This window comes from Erpetoichthys calabaricus, chromosome 4, assembly GCF_900747795.2.
Source record: "Erpetoichthys calabaricus chromosome 4, fErpCal1.3, whole genome shotgun sequence".
NCBI classification, from domain to species: Eukaryota; Metazoa; Chordata; class Cladistia; order Polypteriformes; family Polypteridae; genus Erpetoichthys; species Erpetoichthys calabaricus.
Genome location: NC_041397.2, coordinates 256692379 through 256713457, shown reverse-complemented (window position 1 = coordinate 256713457; position 21079 = coordinate 256692379). Strand labels below are relative to the sequence as shown.

At 36.4% G+C, this 21079-nt stretch overlaps 1 protein-coding gene across 2 annotated transcripts in view; it reads left to right on the top strand.

Moving 5' to 3' along the window:
* The window catches only part of tgfbrap1 (transforming growth factor, beta receptor associated protein 1), a 62706-nt gene that overhangs the window by 19622 nt on the left and 22005 nt on the right, over positions 1–21079 (top strand). For both annotated transcript variants that reach the window (XM_028800664.2, XM_028800663.2), the window contains exons 3-6: positions 3250–3444; positions 13058–13212; positions 14808–14890; positions 18744–19085. In XM_028800664.2, the coding sequence (XP_028656497.2) occupies positions 3250–3444; positions 13058–13212; positions 14808–14890; positions 18744–19085 (775 nt within the window). The remainder of the gene's footprint in view (positions 1–3249; positions 3445–13057; positions 13213–14807; positions 14891–18743; positions 19086–21079) is intronic.

The following is a 21079-nucleotide window of genomic DNA, read 5'->3' as shown; positions in this document are numbered from 1 at the left end:
TTAATTGCTCCTTATTAGCAATAAGATGTAAAAGACAAAGCAGCCAGCAGTTCTCCAGCTAGCTTTTTTCCAATTACATCTGTGTGTGTTCATCATGCATGGTTTGATTTAATAAAACACTTAATAGAAAAATGTGACAGACTGAAAATGATCCGTTTTAGGCTTCAAATCATTTGGATGATATCCTTGGAAAGGAAAAAAATCTACGATATAAAAGCCTTACATTGCACAGACTAACAAGCCATAAAATTAAATAAGGTCTGAGATTGGCAATGATTGGTTTCTAATTAAGCAATTGGGTTGAATGAAAACCTGTAGCCACTGCGGCTCACCAGGACCGACATTGCCTACCCCTGTTTTACATTTTATTGCTAATAAGGAGCAATTAAAACTGAATGCAGCAGTTTAAGATTGAAATAAGCAATTAAGGTTGGAGAACCTTAACAAGCGAGACCACTAAAATGAAGCATTAAAATGTCACTTAAGCAATATGTGCTTCATCAGCAATAATTGAGTTCTCGTTAAGGAACTGGGTTGGAACAAAAACCTGCACATACTGTGGCACTCCAGGACCGACGTTGCCTACCCCTGTGTTAAACCATTCCTGGTTTGGGGGTCGTCTCATTGTTACCCCTCTAGTGCACCTGTTGTTAATTTCATTAACACCAAAACAGTCTGAAACTGATTAACAACCCCCTCTACTACTTAACTTAACTGACCAGATCAATATCCCAGACGTTTCACTGACTTGATGCTATACTCTGATTAAAAAAAAAGTGTTCCTTTAATTTTTTTGAGCAGTAAATATTGCAGAATTTATTGTAATTGTGTTTTTTTCTTTTGTTTGGTTTTGCACATATGTATTTGTTCATGTGTTGGGGTTGACACATGAACAGAAGAGTAAAATGTTCCCAGAATAATTCCTTTTTTTGTTAAACTTTTGATCTTTTTGCTCAAGGGGTGTTATAGGAGGGGTATATGAGGAGTGTTTTAGTAAGTTACTCCTGCAATTTTTACTCACTGCCTGGATTCCTGGAGGGATGGCCGCACACTGCCATCATCTGCTTTGTGCTTTGCCTTTGTTTAATTTCTTTAGTTAATTGGTGTTCTGTATTTCCCTCACTAAATCTTAATGTCTATTCTGTCAGAAGCCTCTTGGAAAATTCAGGGCTTGGGTTAAATATTAAGAGGAGGAGTGTCTTTCATTATATATGGTACAAAAGAATGGATGTTTCATTTTTACAAGAATCCAACTTGCTACATATCAATGTGGCTAGATTATGCAATAAGTGGTACTTTGTTCCAGTTGCATCCAGTTCCAAGAAGATGTGGCTGATAATCCTTAGTTTTTTTGTTTTGTTTTTTTTGTTCTTTATTTCGCCTTATACAATTTCTTGTATTAGGAATTTGTTAGTTTTCGCATACCCCTTGGGGTCAGAGCGCAGGGTCAGCCATTGTACAGCGCCCCTGGAGCAATTACAGGTTACGGGTCTTGCTCAAGGGCCCAGCAGAGTAGGATCTCCTTTGGCACTGACAGGGATTCGAACCGGTAACCTTCTGGACACCAGCACAGATCCTTAGCCTCAGAGCCACCACTCCACTCCACAAGTTACAAGTTTACAAAATTGAGTGTGGTCTTATCGATAACACGTGTGAACTGAGTTCAGAATAATAGGATAACACTGTTCTACATACTGTCCAAGTCCTTATCAATCAAGCTTCCTAATGTTCATAATGAGAGATTCTTAAACTGACAGCTAATTAGATAATACTGGGTATCTTGGGATCGATAAACTCCTTCCTGTATTTGCCACCGTGTTTCTCATTCAATGAGGTGTCACCCATTGCATGGTTGCACTCGGATCCTACTCTGGGTTCCTGAGGTGGTTTGTCATGTAGTGGGTGCGGCAACGTGCTATATCAGTGCGTGCTCCTCACTACCTCCTCCTCCTCATTCAACCCATTTGTTGTGCAAGTTTGCCTCTGATCTGAATTTGGTCAATTTACTTTATCCCTCAGCCAAGACATTGTTGTTCTTATCTCCTCATGATTGTACTTATTGTAGGGTTTACTCTATTTTTATTTCAGAATCATTGATTAAATACCCCTTTAACAGAAGTTTGGAATCACTATGTCATGCTGCATGTCACTTTAAACTGCATCTGCCTCCTTTACATGCCGGTCACTGACATTTTAATACTTCTTCAGAATTCTGAGTTTTGCACAGAGTTACTCCGTTATTTTGGAAGAGGTCATAGAAATAAATTCAGATTGTGTTTGGGATCCTAAGTATGTATGGCTTTAAAAGGAATTGTACGTAATTTTGTAAACACAAGCAAAGAGTACAGGAGCTAGTCTAATTTTATGTCTTTCAGAGAAGTATGCCCTCTTGTGATGGACCTGGTATATGAATTGATGAAATCTAATATTTCATCTGAATTTAATTCCATGCTGCTTAATAACTTGAAATTACATCTATAGTGTAAGGCCTAGTAATGGTTAGCATTAATGTTAAAAGATATGAAGCATTTTTTAATTAATGACTTTTTTTCTGAAGTTCTGCACTGATCTTTTTTCTACATCCTCTAATAATCCACTCAGTGAGATTAATTATTTTCTAGATATACTGCCTCTCCCCTTCTAAATGGATGATGCTGTCAAAGCTAAAGGACACTTTTGAGTAAGTGTCTCCAAAGAAGGTGCAAAGTGTGGACGGTTTGCTCCACAGTGCTATTCTCTGCTTTTTAGAAGCAGCTGGCGCCACCTTGTGGCTGTCAGTTAAAATTTTGCTTTACACTGGTGATATTTTGCTCTTTCTTCGGAATGCCCCCTCTGATCTCCCATATGTGCATAGCTTGTTCATTTAATTTTAAAAATGTATGGGGTTATACAATAAATTGGTCTAAATCTGCTCATCTTTCATCTTGGTCCTCTCTCCCGTTACCATTTCACTCTAGACTAGCAATCATTAAAATGGTTCCTTGTTTTAATTTTCTTAGTGCAATGTTTCGCTTTCCTCGCCTCTTAGGTACTAACTAGACTTTATATTCTGTTTCTTGTGGAGTTATAAAAGACCTTACATTAAACACCAGTCTTTCATTCATATCTGATCTGAGGGAGGCATATTTTTACTGTACTATTACTGCACTAACACTATGCATGAACAAGATCTATAGTATAATATGATTGTAAAATGTCATTTTACTATTCCATAATTCTAAATTGTCATTTTTTTGTCTGTTTTTACAGGAATGTTTGCTACAGCAGCAGGGGTTTCACAGCGTGCACCAGTCCATTGGTCAGAGAATGTAATTGGAGCAGCAGTGTGCTATCCTTATGTTCTGGCTTTGGATGATGGATTTGTTACCATTCATAGCATGTTGGACCAGCAGCTAAAGCAGACACTGTCTTTTCGGGATGGACACATTCTACAGGATTTTGAAGGTATTTTTATAACTTCAAGGACATACTGAATTCAGATGCCAAATACTATAAGCTCAATTTGAAAAGTTGGTAATCAAGTAGAAAGCTGTAGGTTTGTATTACTATTTGCAAACATAGTTACTGATAACATAGTTTCTTGAAGTATTTAATGCTTTGTAAGAAGTTTTTCTCACTTCCTTTTGTGTTTATGTACAGAATTATCTTAACATTCTACAAGCTGAATGCATTCCCTGGAAGGTTTATTTGTAATTCGTTGTCCCCAGAGTTTTTTCTGTTCGTGTTCTTCTCATAGATTGATAACAAGAAATACCAACCCTTTTGCTATGTCCTTTTTGACTCACATTTCTGGTTCATGTTTTGAGCCCTGTTTAAAACACTAAATTTCTTATTTACTGGCTTTGACCTTCGTTTGCTTTTCTGTCATCATCTTTTGAACCTTAATTGTTTGTGCAGTTATTGCAGAAAAATTGAGTTCCTGAGATGGAGAGTGTTCATGTCTGACTTGAAAAATTAGAAGCCATACAAGAATGTCAGACCCAACAAGTAAATGGTCTGGCCTTCACCATGTTTGGTTCTTTTATTGACAAATTTATAGGTCTAGTCAAGTGAAAGAAATCAGAGTGCTTAAGAAATAGTTAATGAACAGTAACACAAAGGGAAATTTCAATGAGAGCGGTGATTTAAAGAGACTAATACATTTCATTATTCTACTGGGAGGGGGATATAAATATAAATCCTCGTTTAAAGAACTCTGTGGTGATTCCAGTAACACTTAATAGACCAGAGTTTACTGGCCATAATTGATTCTGGTGCAGCAGGCATTAGTGGATACCTTAAAAATATCTCTGATTCTGTTAAAAATCAAACTGCACATTTTGACAAGTGGTGGCATTCCAAATGAGGATGGAGCTTTGAGATATATTACTCCTTATACTGGGGTTTGTACTGAGATATTGCATGAAGAAACAAAATTTAATTATTTTGTTTTTAAATCGGCTGTCAATTAATATGCCTTGGTTATGACTTCACAGACCCACAATTAACTAGCATACAAAGAGTGGTGTTCTCTCTTGGTCAGATGTCTTGATGTTAAGTCACAGCAAGTCAGTCAGATTCCCCCAAGAAGAAAGAATTTCACAGTGCTCTGTACATGTGACAGTATTGAATCTATGAACCATATGAACATTCCTTGCCATTCAGTTCTACCTAATCTTTTTAAAATTCTGGTCATGTTTACATCCCAGTCTTAATTTAGTTTGAAGTGTTAAAATAACATTTTTATTGCCAAAGTCTGCTAAGTCCAGATCCATTCCACTTATGTCTTATCACTGAGCTTGCTTTGATTGAAATCCTTATCCCTTGCCTTTTAGGTCATAGGCCCACATGGCAGCCCCATGTAGCTTTTTCAGATTAAGCCCAACTGTGCTATGTAGGGTGACCTGCCACCAAGCACTCCTAATGATAGCTGTTTTATGCACATTATACTGGGTAATGGCAGTGAAAAGAAAACTAAGTCCTTGGACAAAGCTTCTAATTTGCCAGTCAGTCTGCATCTCCATCCTCGCCCATAGCGGCAGAAGTAAGGTTCCTGCTCAAGTTTTCTGTGTTCATTTTCTGCAATAGGGTGAAATTCAGTAATACACTACATACTGTACTTGGATAAGAATTGCTGCTTCTCTAGTTTAAGAAGAGTCAGTTAAAGTGGTCTAGGCATATAGTTATGATGCCTCCAGGTACTTCTTTGAGGGGTTTACAAGGTGTGGCCGACTGTGAGAAGTCCAAGGGGCAGAAACATAACATGGTGGAGGTATTATATCTTTCAAGTGGCCTGGGAGTGTATGAGAATTCCCCAGTGGGGCTGGATGAACTTTCTTGGCAACATGCTGCCATCACAGTCCTCATCAAGATAAATAGTATGAAAATAGAAATGGGTGCCTGTAATATTCTTTAAAGAGTTTATAACGGTAACTGCAAAATGAAACATTTGTTTTGCCAATGGTATCCTTTGATCCGAACAATTAATACTGCTAAATCAGCAATGCATGAAAATAAATATTTTTAGACAAAAGAAATCAAGCTTCCTGAGCATAATATTCTCATGCTGCTTAATTCTAAATCAGGGTAGGAGGGAACTGGAGATGATCTCAGCAGCATTGCATGCAAGGCAGGAACCAGCCTTAGATGAGACACCAGTTAATGACAGGCCTGACTTTTTCATATGCACACTCAGCTAGTTTAGACATTTCTTCTCTTTAATTCAATTAACAGATTTCTAAAAAAAAAATACTTTGTTTTTAAATGAAAGCTTCAAAATTATGTTTTCACAAATGAAAATAAATATTATGCTTATGGATAAAGTGATGTAAGGTTGAAAAACAACATTTAAATTAAATATGCAGTAAATGAATATGTAATAATTTAATGGAATATTACTTTATTATGTTTCACATAAATTGCACTGTCTTTCCTTTTAGTGCATGAAAATGAAACTGCTGGTGATGTTAATCCCTCTTGGCACCATGTTATGTGCCATGTACTGTAGATATTGCCATTGATAAAGGGGGAAAACACAAAGAACTACATCATATGGCTGTAATCTTTAGGGTTAGACTTGACTTTTAATCTTCTGTAGTGTGAGTGATAACTGAATCTCTCTGGGTAGTTTTTCTGTTAAAGGTAATATTCGTGAATACTCAATAGTATTCACTTTCGCGTGTGTGCACATGCATGCAGGAAGAGAGTAGTAAAATCAACTTTAAAGCCTTTTTAATACAAGAAGGAATTATTTTTATTAATCATTTTTAAAATTAGTTGGGCTACTTTGTCTTTCTGTATGCTGTTGGTGACCTGAACCCATACCAGAGATCTAGGAGAGTCTTCGTAGAAAAATGTTAAGAAATCTTTTAGTTGCACTCTCACAATCTCCTTCTTGAAGAATGTCCTAGTCATGGCAGTCATTCAGGATGTCTGGGATTTCATTGAGTCCAGAATTAAATGAGCTTGAAGCAGTTATATTAATTCCTGTCTACACTCTATGAATATCTAAGTTGAGACACCATAAGGGTCTGCTGTTGCTTTATTGTTTATTTGTGTTGTACTTAGACTTAGTTCCTCTCGTGCATTTCCGCACATCGGGCAACAAGCATCTGCCAATGAGTTCGATCCTCAGCGATAGCATTCATATTTTGCCAACTGATGTCGATGTTCTTGAGGTCTTCATGCAGGGTTCTTCTCCAGGTGATCTTTGGTCGTCCAATATTCCTTTTTCCCCCCCGGGGGAACCCAGTACATCGCGGTCTTCGGGTGCCGATTTTCTGGTAGGTGGAGAACATGTCCTGCAAGGCGCATTCGGTGCTCAGCGACAATCGCTACAGTCGGTGAGTGTTTACTCTTCTTAGAACTTCATTGTTTGTGATGCGGTCGCGATAGGAGATTCGAAGAATTTTTCTCAGGCAGCGTTGTTGGAATGTGTTCAGCTTTCCGGCGACCCGCTTCGTATGTTTCCACGTCTCGCTAGCATAGATGGCCGTCGGAATAACAATGGTGTTCAGGAGGTGTATCTTGATGGGCGTGCTGACCGATGCCGATGCCCAAATTTGGTGGAGGCATTGGAAGACTGCTGAGGCCTTGCCAATTCTGTAGCTGATGTCCACGTCCGTGCCGCCGTCCTTGGCCACGATGCTCCTGAGGTATGTAAACTGGTCGACCTCATCTGCCAGCTTATTCTCGATCTTGATTCCTGCGCTGGTCCTTCGGTTGATGGTCATGATCTTCGCCTTTTCAGTGCTGATGCGAAGACCCACCTTCGAAGTGAAGCAGTTGTCCCAGTTTGCCGCATTGGTACAATGTCCGAACATTCCACGCTGCGAGTTTTGTCGTTGATGATGCTGAGACGGTTCCTCTTCTCATCGGACTCTGGACAGCCTGCCGGCTTTTCTCCATCATCGTCATCCATGCAGAATCGGAGCATCCCGGCTGAGATTCTTGATTTCTTTGGTTTCTGCTTGTTGTTTCCGTAGCAATAGCTTTTTTTTTTATGGAGCCGGGTTGCTAGCCTGGTGCCCAACCCTCCTCCTTTATCCGGGCTTGGGACCGGCATTTTTCCAAACGGCGGAATTGTGTTGTAGTACTCCTTATTTATAGGTGGTTGAAGTCTTGTGCTGATTTCAAGCTGGGCATGAGGGATGAAATTATAAATATTGGTGATTCCCATTTGAAAAAGTCTTTAAAATGCATTGTTCAATTGTAATGTATCGCTCCTGTTTATATGTTTTCCTCTTATCATTGTCCTTAGTAGGAGAGGATATTGTCACACATTTTCAAATTTGATTCAATTCTGATTCACATAGGCTCAAGTTGATTTGATTTCCATGTGATTCAGTGTTGATTCTGTTAATGTATAATGTCAAGATCTTGAATTAGGGTGATGTGTTTGTGTTTTATATTAATAGTTACCAGTAATCCACAAAAATGTACATGGTTTAATAATTAATGAACAACATGACCCAGTGCATTTCATTTCAGTTTTTATTTACCAGCTCTTCAATTGCCATAAAAGACCATTATAAATGGAGAACACTAGTTTCCAATATTATTTGCATTAATATAAAACCCATTGTTATCTATATCCATATAGGTTATTAAAAAGTGAAAACTGAAGTATAAATCAATATTTTACATAGACCTGGAGGTAAGCTTTGAACTCTATAGACTTTTTACCTTTGACTTAAAAAGAAACCTCCCGGTATCTTACAATTTCCTCCTTTGCTCTGTGAGCTACCATTTTGTTTCAAACTGGGACTTCTGGTGTGTAAACTGTCCCTAGGAGCTCCATCAATGCAGAGAACCCATTTGCTATTTTAAGTACAGTGTAGGGCTGCCATCTGAGGGACTTAGGGGTGTGTTTTGCTGCTATTCTGGACCAGTGCTTTCTGCTCTAGCACCATCACTGTCCTGCTGCAGCTGAAAATATTAAGAAGTAAACATAAACCTGCAAGCCTACTTCGAATGTTTTTGGTTAGTATTAAATGTAATATTGTCATCATAAAGAAAAGACTATTGATCTATTGGCAAAAACCAGATTGACAAAAAATTGTACAACTTAGAGTTCACCTTCTCCATCCCTGCAGTCTTGAGAAAGTGAAATCACAGTCATGCTCAACCAAGAAAGAGAGGGCTTTAAATCAAGGATCTAATGCTGATGCTAAATAGAACTTGCCCTTTATCTTCACATACCTCAACATGAATTAGCATATGTAAAATACTTTTGTTTACATTGGACATGTATGCACACACACATAAATTAACAAATGTGTTCACATTAATTTATTGATGTTTTTATATACGTAGTTTATTAAATGGATTTGTAATATAACATTGGTATTTCTGTTTTTGCTTTTATCCATGAAACATCTAGCCAAATTAATTTAAATTTACATGCCACTGTATGTTAGTAGAATCTCAGTCTAGCATGGGCCTATTCAAATGGCGGCCCATGTGCCACATGTTGCTCAGAAGAAACCTCAGAGTTGCCTACCCCGTGGTCCCGCCAGAAATGCAGAAAAACAGAGAAAAACGCATTTTGCAGGCCTTCTGAAATTCCTGCATAAGTTCATACAATAGTACAGACCATGAATGCAACACTCAGTCCACAATGCAACATGTTGTTGTGTGTCTAGAAGTGGTGGTAATAGCCTATGATACTGTTTGTTTGTTTTTTTTCTTCTTTGCGACGGTATGTTGCCCCGACAGCTGGTCATGGCATCGACTACATCTCTTATATATATTTCTCTTCTGGTTTGTCCTGCTTCCATTTCAAAACCGGTCCTGCTCACACCCAGCCGACACGGCATTTCTTGATTCCTATTCGTCGTCTTCCATGTCATGCACTATACTGGCCTGCTGAGCGTAATACATCCAACAAGTACTCGAGGTGCTGCCACAGTGGTAAAGTACCTTTACCACCTTTGCGGGAGCCTCCTGTGTCTTTACAACAGCTTCTTACACAGCAAACATCAGAAGCTAAAAATTATCGTGAACACATTCGAGAATACAACTCTTCTCTAGCGTTTGCTTCCATGGGTGCACAGATAACTCAACCTCCTGGCCACAGACCAAACTGTTTTCAAATGCATGGGCAAATTTATCACCAATTCTTTCCACTATACGCTAACACTTCTACCTCTCCGGGATATGGACAGTTGTATGTTTTTGACACAGTGCAAGCTACTGATGCAATGCCCCGACATTGCAGCAATTTTCGTCGGAGAAAATGGCGAAACGCCTGCCGAAACGGACATTGGCATCTATCCCATACGCAACTCCTGTAAACAGATTTCCACGCTCAATGTGAATTGCGATCCTATGGTTTACCCACTTTTATTCCCTTACGGAGACATTGGCTGGCACAAAGATTTACAACATGTTACCGATAAAAGAACCGCCAAGCGAATAAGGCTTACTCAATGCCAATTTTATGCGTACAGATTAGCAATGAGATATACATTTAGTATTTTGCACTCCAGCGGCAAACTATTCCAACAGTACATCGTAGATGCGTATGTTAAAACAGAGGGTGCGCGTCTCAACTATCTCAGATTACATCAAGAAGATCTGCGCGTGGAACAATACAATGTTTGAATACAGACGCACTGCAAGCAACTGCTGAAAATAACAACATACGTGTAGGCAAATGATCATATTACCATCCACATTTCCAGGAAGTCCAAGATACATGCAACAAAACTATCAGGATGCCATGGCCATAGTATGTAAATTTGGAAAGCCTGATTTATTTATCACTTTCACATGTAATCCTACTTGGCCGGAAATTCTACATGCACACTGCATCTTTCAAGAAGTATTTATTTCTTCTTGATTTCTGAATTCCTTTCTCACCGCTTTCCGTTCCTATTCTTACACCGCCGTATGCTACGGCGGGCGTTGGCTAGTTTTAAATAATTCTGTAATCAGTTGTGTGCTGAGTCTTAGTTTATTCCACTTTTGTCAAGTATGTGCAAACTTGGGTTTTCACAAATTAATCTGATTGTTACTCCAGTGAGAGTCTCGTTTCTGAAAAGAATCATCACCTGAACTTCTCTTCATATGATTGATTGGCCCTCCACTCACACGCTTCGACCCTGTGGATTCATGGCTGTTACAAGGATGATAATCAAAGCAAAGAACAAATTAGAGAAACTGAATTTGATGAAAACATGCAAAACGTTTAGAATTTTCTTTAAAACTTGATCAAATTAAGCACTGATTCCTTTGTGGGACTACATAACAACTTTTTTTGTAGAATGTAGAGCTTGTTATTAACCTGCGGTGAATTATCTTCAAGTTCAGAAATTCTGTGTTTGTAAATTTATGAAGCACAATATTATGCAGTATAGTACACCTACACAGGTGATGTAATGGCAGCGCTGCTGCCTTGCCTCTCTCTCTCTGGAGTTTGCAAAGGGGTTTACTCACTAATCAAAGAACTATTTAAATGTAAAGAATTATTATTATACTTGATGATTTGTCAAATTCAAATTTGAAACGCTATGTTTTTTCACCAAATAAACAAAACATGTAGTGTTAGGACTTTCTGCCTCTATATACCTTCATAGTGCCTCAAACTTGATCCAAAAAGCAACATATGTGTACCGCCACCTTTTTGTTTACAAAAAATGCACTGGTAATCACACTTGTTGTGATTTAAAAGAAACCCATGTTCCCTCAGTGTACAGTAGACGTATTCATGTGTGTTATGGGTTTGTGCACTGATAGCTTTGATAGCATTGATAGTTCTTATTTATTATGTTAAAATCACTTTGTGATGTGTCTGGGACATATATGACCAAAATATTTCTTTTATTTCAAAAGGTAAACAAATGTAATTGCTAATACTGTGCACTTTTTTGATTTTATACACTTTGAGATGTGCCTGGGCTGGATGTGAGCAAAATGTTTATTTTATTTCAAAAGGGAAACAAATGTTATTGCTAATATTGTGCACTATATTGTTTTTAGGCACTTTGAGATGTTTCTAGGTTAGATATGATCAAAATGTATATTTTTTTTTATTTCAAAAGTGGAAAAAAGTATTGCTACTACCTCAGATTCTGTTCAGTTATAGCTTTTTGTTTTAACCTTTAGTTTTTATGCACTTTTTGATGTGCCTCTCTCAGATGTGACCAAATTTAAAAGGGAAACAATAAATAAACATTACTTGTTTTTAATACATTCATGTTGGTTCAACATTTATTATTGTCTGCAACTTACCGACCTCTGAAAATGTCTGGCCCTGCTAAATTTCTTTCTTGGAAAATATGGCCCAACTGAGTTTGTAATTGAGTAGCCCTGATCTAGCATGCCTCACTTTAACAATATTATAGTATGAAAAAAAATGCTCAAGTAATGGCCAGTTCCATAAATATTTGTACACTGACACCTTTTTCAATTTTTGCACTGTATACCACTATAATGGATTTAATGTGATTGAAGTATAGACTTTCAGCTTTAATGCAAGGGGATTAACAAAAATATTGTGTGAGCTGTTGTCAAAAAGACAGACATTTTATACACAATCTTGCATGGACAGCTCTTTGCACCTCCATATTGAGAGTTCACAGGAACATCTTCCAAATGCTAATTCCACACTTGGAATCAATTCCGGACCTTTTACCTGCTAAATAGTTAATGAAGTAATGATGGAACTGTTCACATCTCTAGAAAATGAATGCACATGTTGATTAAGCATATTCCGCAAATGTGTGTCTGTATTGCAAGTCTTAACTTTGCAATGCTTTTTTCCCACCAAGTAAAGCCAAAGTAACCAGAATGTCCATCTAGCTAAAAGACAAACTTCTTGCAAGCAGTCAAAAATAGCTAGCCATTTTTATATTGTTCTAAGTAGTATGGAGCAGACCGTGCCATGTGAAGTTTAAGCCATCAGAGTATGCTTTTTTTACTGTAAATTTTGTTAAAATGTTGAAGCACAATGCAGTAACAAAGTGTAAAAGGTGGAGAAAGTGTAGGCATATTACTATGATGTACATATTATGAGTGAAAAATGTGTATCACTTTATTTTTGTCATTATAAGTTTCTTATTTAATTTTTAGTTGCAAGTGTGAAGCATTTACTATAAGTGTGCTTCTTTACTGTTAATGCAAGCTTATTTATGGCAGCCTGTCCCACAATATTAAGTAAGGTTTTTAGCATTATCTATTTTATCAGTTCTCCCAATCCCTTTGAAATTGAGACTCCACCCTATATCACAAAAAGTTTAAAAAAATAAATAAATAAAATAAATTTATAGATTTATTGGGTCAATATGGTCACATCGTGTACAGAGGACAGTGAAAATCCTACATAAATGTTATCATACAATGTCTCACATGTGTAGTGTCTTGGTATCTGGTACAGTAATTACCACCCATATTGTGGTTTGTCTAAAAGCAATTTATGCCCAAAAATTAATGTCATGGCCTGAGCCATCTTATGACTGAAGACAAGTGATATAATTACCCACATATATTTATTAGAGTTTTAGTGATGTATGTGTATTGTGTGCATGTGTATGTCTTTGAAAAGTAAGAATTTACGTTTTCATTTGTTTTAATGTAGGAAAAGTCATTTTGGCAACAACAAAGGAAGTATACATGCTGGTACCATTACCTCTGGAAAGACAAATTCAAGACCTCCTTGCTAGCCAGAGAGTAGAAGAAGCCATTGTATTAGCAGAAGGTGCACGCAGGACTATTCCTAAAGATAAATTCCAGGTACACATATTTTATATATTTTCTGTTTTGTTCTTAATTTTGTGATTTTACCTTATAGACAGTTTAATAAGAGAGGATTTGAAATTGTATCCAAAGTTGATTCTTGTTTCATGCCTGTTGTGGTCACTACTCCAGTTACTTGTATATGATGGTATAAAAACTAGTGAATTTATTTATATAAGTAATTCATATGGGGGAACAATTTACAATAAATATAATTAAGTTGATATAAATAATATATTTGATATACTACTATTACATATGTACTTTTAATTCATAGACTTGTATTTTTCCCATGGTTATGTGAATTAACTTGTATATTGCAATGATAGTTATCAGTTTGTGTTTGTTTACCCAATTTTCCCCATAGCAGCAATAAAAAATAAAAACTTAATTATGGTCAAAATCCACTTTTTTTATTTAATTTGAGTCTAGCAATCTAAAGTGAAGTTGTTTTGTGGACATCTTTGAACAGAGCAATGCAACAAAATAGTTAAATGTCTATCAACATTGTAAAATATACCCTTCCATATTTAATCATAATTGAATTTGGGATTTATATAGGATTCAAGCAGTAAACTATATTATTCCAACACACAATTTGTCACTCCTGTAGTCTGAAATAGCAAATTATTAATGCCAAACATGGCAAATACAATCATTGTAACAAACTGTGGCCTTAATGTCTGTAAATTTCTTTGAATTGTTCCATTTTCTGATTGTTTCAAAACTCTTTTATTAAATCCTAAAATTCTAAAACTCTTTGAATACCAAGCATCACTCTTGTGCAGTCGGCAAGAAAAGTTATAAAATAGAGATTCTCATTCAAAATTACTGCTGTGCCATAGAGTGAAAGTCTGATGTATAATAATCCCAGTATGGCAGGTTTAAATATTTCTGTGCTGTATATTTGTTATATTACACAAGTATAAGATTGTTAACTGATCTCAGGCCTTTTACAGCCCCAGGTACTCCTAGACTTTCATAATATACCTAGGGCCGGAGGGTGTGCAGACACAAGAGTCCTCCCCACTGGCCTCCAGCATATTATATTGGGATGCCAGTCTTCCCCACAGCATCTTGGGGAAATTCTAACATAACAACAGGAGTTCCCCTAAAATAATTTGGTAACTTCAGAATTTGTATTAGCCCTGTACTGGCCCTTTAGCACCCTCTGATCACTGTACACCATGGCTCTGTTGACCTTAATGTCACAAATTTAACACCAGCTTGTGCAGGGGTTTTGCTCTTGGCACCCTCCTTGATGTGCTTCTTAACTATAAATCATCTCTCTGATTTTCTTACCAATGCAATGAAGTTTTTTATGCAAATAGTCAGAAATGCACAAGAAAACTACTGTTTTATAATTTTCCTTGTAGTAAAGGTAAGATTTATGGTAGTCTTTTACTGCTTAATTACATAAGCGTGACATTTGATGTTTAATGTACTTTCAGCAAGAAACCTTGTGCTACAACAGTAATAGAAGTGCATGATTTTGTTTGTCATTGTGCATCAATTTAAAACTTTATGACATTCATCTCAAGAAAATTATAAAATTGCATATTTAAAACATATATTTTCATTCTTATCTTTAGGTTTTGCACAGAAGAATTCTGCAACAGTCAGGATTTATTCTCTTTGGCCAGCTTCAGTTTTTAGAAGCCAAAGAGTATTTCAGGTAAAGTGTGGTCTTAGGGTCTACATAATGTGTCTTTTAGGGCATGTTTGTGGAAAGGTCTGTAGATATGCAAGGCAAGTTTTGGGGGTTAAATATAAGGGCAGTTTTTAGGAGCAATCTGCAGAGTTAATTTGGACCAACAGATATATTATCTGTACCTTTTTAAAATATACAATATAAAAATATGGTTTTAGTGTACAGTATATAAAAATGTACATTTGCCTCATTTCCAGCCTGCTTAAGTTAATGAGCTACTTGATTGTTTTATTATCTGTGAAATCAACTGCAAATTTATTATTACTGGCCATTTTATTAGACATACCACCCCTTCATTCATAACTGATTATTTATTCGGTTATGTATCATATTTGCAGACAATGCTGTTTTATGTAGACAGCTATTCATATATTGTGTAAGTGTACAATTCAAGGGAATATAGAGTAAATTTTATAAACTAAAGTTTTAAGAGGCTTTAAATGCAGCAATGTAATACGCTTAAAATATGCCTGAATGCATATATCAGGACATGCAACCATACCAGGTTTTCTTGTTCAAGAGTGCCACAGGAGTGTTGAGAATGGGCCACCAGTTTAGAACATTTTGGATCCAATCACTGGTGGTGTCCTGTTTAAAAGTAGTTAGCTGATGAAAGAAGCTTAATGATAATGACAGAATTTATACATACAGGCTACAGTGTTTCAACTACTGGTGGTTATAACACTGCTGCTAGAAGAGGCTCACTCTTAGACTCATGGTCTAAGAGTTCAAATTGTTTTAGGGAAACGCAAGAAGGAGGTAAGCTTGTAATGGCCTCATATATATGAGGACTACACACTGATGGAATGATGCGAGTTGGCTTGGATTTTAATGGCATACATTTGGTCCTTTATAATGAGTAGGGATACATTAGAATTCCAAATGATAATCTGAACATTGCTGCTCAACAAGGGCATCCTGTCATAGTTGTAGTGTACACATCTATGAATGGGTTTTTTATTTTCTGAAGGATAATGCTCCATGCATCAAAACTGAAGGTCTGGAATAACTCCCAAGAATATGAATTTAGCTTAATGCAATGGCTTACCTAGTCACCAGATTTCAGTGCAATTACTTTCTAGGGTGAGATAAAAATGCTCATAGCAGGGAATCAGTATCAGCCAAATAGCAAGATCAATAGAGTAGACTGGAGTCAGTGTTTGCCCCCATACCTATTTTGCAACTTTTAACAAAAGTCAAGAAAGACATCTGTATTTATATAGAACATTTAACACAACTGCAAGTTGACCAAAGTACTTTACAATAAAACAAAACAAATGTACATTAAAAATAAGTTCACATTAGCTAAAAACTAATAAAATAATATAAATACAGATAAGTAAATAACTAAAAATCTGTATACCACATTAGTACATACTGAAAGTCTATGAACACATTTTAAGAATAAGCCCTTACTCTGAACCAAAAGCCAGTGAATAAAAATATGTTTTTAATTTAGATTTAAAACTATAGATTGAGGGAGCAGCTCTAAGTATTCTGAGCCTTGCTGCAAAAGCATGGTCACTCATTAGCTTTTGACATTTGTGCAGAATGCATAACTTATCTGAGGACCTACTGTAGGAGCCCTGAATGGTAGATATGGAGGAAGAACCTCAGCAATATATGATGAGCAGACCCATGCAGTGCCTTATACACAAATAATAAAATCTTAAAATTCAGCCTATATGATACAACTGGAAGCCAGTGCTAGGGAAGCCAAAACAGGAAAGATAAGCTCTCTCTTTTGGTGTCATTTGGCTTCCTTGCAGCTGCATTCAGAACCAAATGGAGGTGAGACAAAAATGATTGAGAGACACCAGTCTAAATAGAATTGCAGTAATCTAGGTGTGAGGAGACATAAATATGCTTTTGCAGGTCATCATATGTCAAAAAGGCTTGACTTTAGTAATAGCCCTAAGTTGAAAAAGCAGCTCTTTACAACAGCATTTATTTGTTTGTCAAATTTAAGTTCAGAATCAAAAATCACACTTAGTTTTCCTATATGTGACCTAATATGTGGAGTCCGTGGTCCCAGATTGATAGATTTGGAATGACCAAAAATAATAACTGTCTTGGATTTGTTTAGTTGGAGAAAATGTGATGCCATCCAGCATTTTTTATGCTTCCCATTGATAAAGGGAAGTTATTGAGTCCTTTTTACCAGATTATAAAGAAGGATAGATTTGTGTGTCATCAGCATAGCAGTTTTAGTCATTGTTACAGTTTCTTAGAATCTTTCAAAGTGGCAACATGTACAAAGAAAAAAGAACAAATCTCAAAATTGATCCTTTAACAGGAACTACAGAGGACAATGAGTCGCCAAACTTAACAGCAAATGTCCTACTCTTCCCAAGGGCCATATCCTTAATTACCACTTTTTGTTCAAGCTGATCAATGAGGATATTGTGCTCAGTTGTATCAAAAGCGGCACTAAGATCCAAAAGAACTAGAATAGCACATTTTCCTGAATAAACTGCAGACAGAGCTGATTCAGTACTATAGAATGATTTGAAACCAGACTGAAAAATCATCTAAAGAACCAGCCTGATCCAGAAAGTGATTTAACTGAGAGAAAACAACTTTTTCCAGCGTTTTGGCTACGAAAGGTAGATTAGAAATTGGATGAAAATTATTAGGAAGAGATGGGTCCAGGTTTGCCTTCTTACATAATGGTTGAACCACTGCATGTTTACACCATGATGGGACTGAGCCAGTAATTAATAAACTGTTTATGACTGCCAAAACACTGGGACAAATTGTTTCAAAAACCTCCTTAAAGAAATGGGCAGGCATAATATCACAAGGAGAGAAAGACGGCTTCATTTAGGAGACAAGTTTAGATAAGTATAGAAGAGTCACTGGTTGAAACTGGCTAAAAGCAACCGAGTGCCTAATCGATTCAACTGCACTACAGGCTGGAGGTACAGTCCGTGATCTGATTGTATATGTTTTATTTACAAAGAAGTTTTAAAAAATCATTGGATGTCAGGGGTGATCCAGTGTTACCAACGTTCACAGATGTATTGAGTATACTATTAAACATACTAAACAAAATCTGGGGCCTATGGCAGTTCTTTGAAATAATATCAGAAATATTTTTCTCTTGCTGTTTTTACAGGTTCCTGAAATTTACCCAAACAGTCCTTCAAAATATCTTACGATATCTGCAGTTTGTCCTACTTCCATTTTCTCTCTGCTCTCCTATATGTTTTCCTAAGATAGCAGATGGTATCATTAATCCAAGGCTTAGTCTTCACCAAAATGCCTCCCACATACCCCATTTTCTACAGCAGTTACACCAGCGTAGCGTAGAAGACCAGAAACATGCACCTGTCTGCAATGGCCAGGAGAGCCATAAAGTCGCGGAAGTGCATCCAAAATAACATCCAAGCAAAATGTATTTATGTAAGTCAGCAGCAGACAGATGTTGAAGAGTTTGCCAATCATACCATATTGTACAAACATAATAAACAGGTGTAATTCACACAGAAAAAATAAACAATCCTGAAGCACACTGGAGACGGCTAGCCAACCAACACAGTGACGCCATCTTCACAAAGTAGGAAGTTCCTGAATGTCATCAAGAAGCGCTATGTCCATACGTGGGCGAATTTAGGCTTTTTTGTGAGAAGAAGTCTCAATTCATTAGATACGTGCAACCTAATAAAGTGGCCACTTACTGGGATTTAAAGTCCTGAATCTTTATATGTGCAGGAATGTGGTAAAGTCATTGTCAGTTCTATATTATAAATAATTTTAAAACTGCATGATGAATTTATGTTTTATGAAACTAATGTTTCAAATTTGTTTTCCACAGAAAAGGTCATCTTGATGTCAGAGAGCTGATTTCTCTCTACCCTCTGCTTCTACCTTCGACATCTACTTTTACACGTTGCCATCCACCTTTGCATGCGTTTGCTGACCTGAACCACCTCACCCAGGGTGACCACAATAAGATCATAAAATGCAAGCAATTTCTTATTAGCTACTTGAATGAGGTCCGCACAACAGATGTAGCCAATGGCTGTAAAGAGGATGTTGACACTGCACTTTTGAAACTGTATGCAGAAACAGGCCATGAAAGCTTGTTGGATTTAGTGGCATCTGAGAACTCCTGTCTCCTGGTGGATTGTGTTCCATGGCTGGAAAAGTACCATAAGTATGTGGAGGGTTTTGAGCTTTAGGTTGCATTATAAATTAGATTTTATTGACAATTTTTATATATTTGTTAAGTAAAATCTAAAATTTGATACATCGTACACTGGGTATCTGATTATTAGAAGAAGCTCAGCGGTTTAATATTCAGAGTAGGGTTTCTCCGATCAGGTATTTTTATGGCGATACCAATCACTGATTTCGTGTTACTTGATCAGCCGATTCTGATACAGATTCTGATTTTTTTTTTTCCCTTTATAAAACGTTTTACACTAATCTCTTGCATAACCAGACAAATAGAAGTTGTATGTCCTACATTAAGGTGAATTTTTAAGTTAAACTGTAGACCACAGGTGTTAACTGTTCATTTTTTATTAACAAAATGAAATTCTGTAGGCTTATTTTTCAGTGACCATAAAATAAGTACAATTTTCTTAAAATATATATTTTAACTAAGAGAATATGTACAAAAATATTTATCCATAATACGTATGGCATAAAAGAAAATAAAATACATCTCATAATTGCAAGCTGTCATATTGTTTAGTTTTTTTTGTAGTGTACCTATTTGAAACAAAGCTTCATTAAAAGCAGTAGTTTTCACCATTTCTCTAACAACAAAAAATATATATATGTATTCTCCCACAATCACTTATTTGATATTGGCAATTAAGCACTGCTTAAATGTAAATATACTGTACATGCATTTATACGTTTTAATCATTTTAAATCTTTAATTGTATTACAGCTTTTTGCTGTTAAAATATACATTTACTATTTATACTGGTTTGGTTTTTTTCTTCATTGTATCAACTAAACATTCATAATTCTTGAGGTGTAATTATAAAATATGGATTACTGTTTTAAATATGTAGTACATGTTTCTTAGCAAACCTTATGCTATATGATGTACAGCAACAAATAAAAAACAGTACAAATCTGTAAAGTGTATTGTTTACTAAGCAGCAATTTCAAATTCATCTTTATCTTTTCCAATTAAAAGTGTAAGCTGCTGCATTTTAAACAAGCTCACTGTCCAAACTCAAGCAGTGTCTGTTTTATGGACAAAATAAAGGTCAGAATTCCTTTAAGTAGCTTTTCTTGCCATTAGTTTAGTTGCACTGGATGACGTCTCTGATTACTTTTTTTTTCAGTTTATTAGTCCATTTTCTTTAACATAGAGGCTGGTAAAACAAGCTTCCACTCACTGCTCATTGCTTACACTGAAGGAAATTTGCTGCAAAAGACAAAAGAAAAAAATGGACACGTGCTGGCTCAACTACACTTTTTGTGAGCAGTCTTTTTTAGTGAAAATCAGCCGATTTCGATTGGGGCATCCCAAATTCATAATACAAATAAAACATTAGTGAGCATATATACTTATTTGATCTGGACACAAGCATTTGAGCAAACTAGCAGAGAGAACTCACTACATGAGGATCTTTTAATAAACTAATAGTTAAGTCTTCCCAATATCTTATCCACGTACTTTCAAAAGAAGCCAACATTTTTGCAAAGACTTTGCATAAATGTAAATTGTGCACATTGTATTTCTATGTAAATAAGCTATGATATTTTTTTATCTTCCAAATTTTTTGCAATAAAGACTAGCATGTCAATGTGCTCTTAGGAGAGACGTGCTCTTGTTAGGCTGAAAATGAGCGCTGACGTACTGAATACAAGCTCTGAAGCACAGCAGGAAGTATATGAGCACACCAAGGAGTTGTGCCACTGTTTATGCAGTTGAACACTCAAACGTTATAGCACCTTAGATTATATAGCAAATGTGATAAAATATAATTTTAAAATCGCATGTAATAAAAGAAAGTGATGTGCTATAGCAGTACACTTGACAGCGACAGTTTAGAAATGGGTGGAGCATAGGAGCCCAGGTGCTAAAGACTTTTGCCCCTGAATGAACAGCACAAAACAAATCATAAATGTAATTGCATACCCATGTCTTGATGCATTAAACATTTTACTGACTACTAATAACAT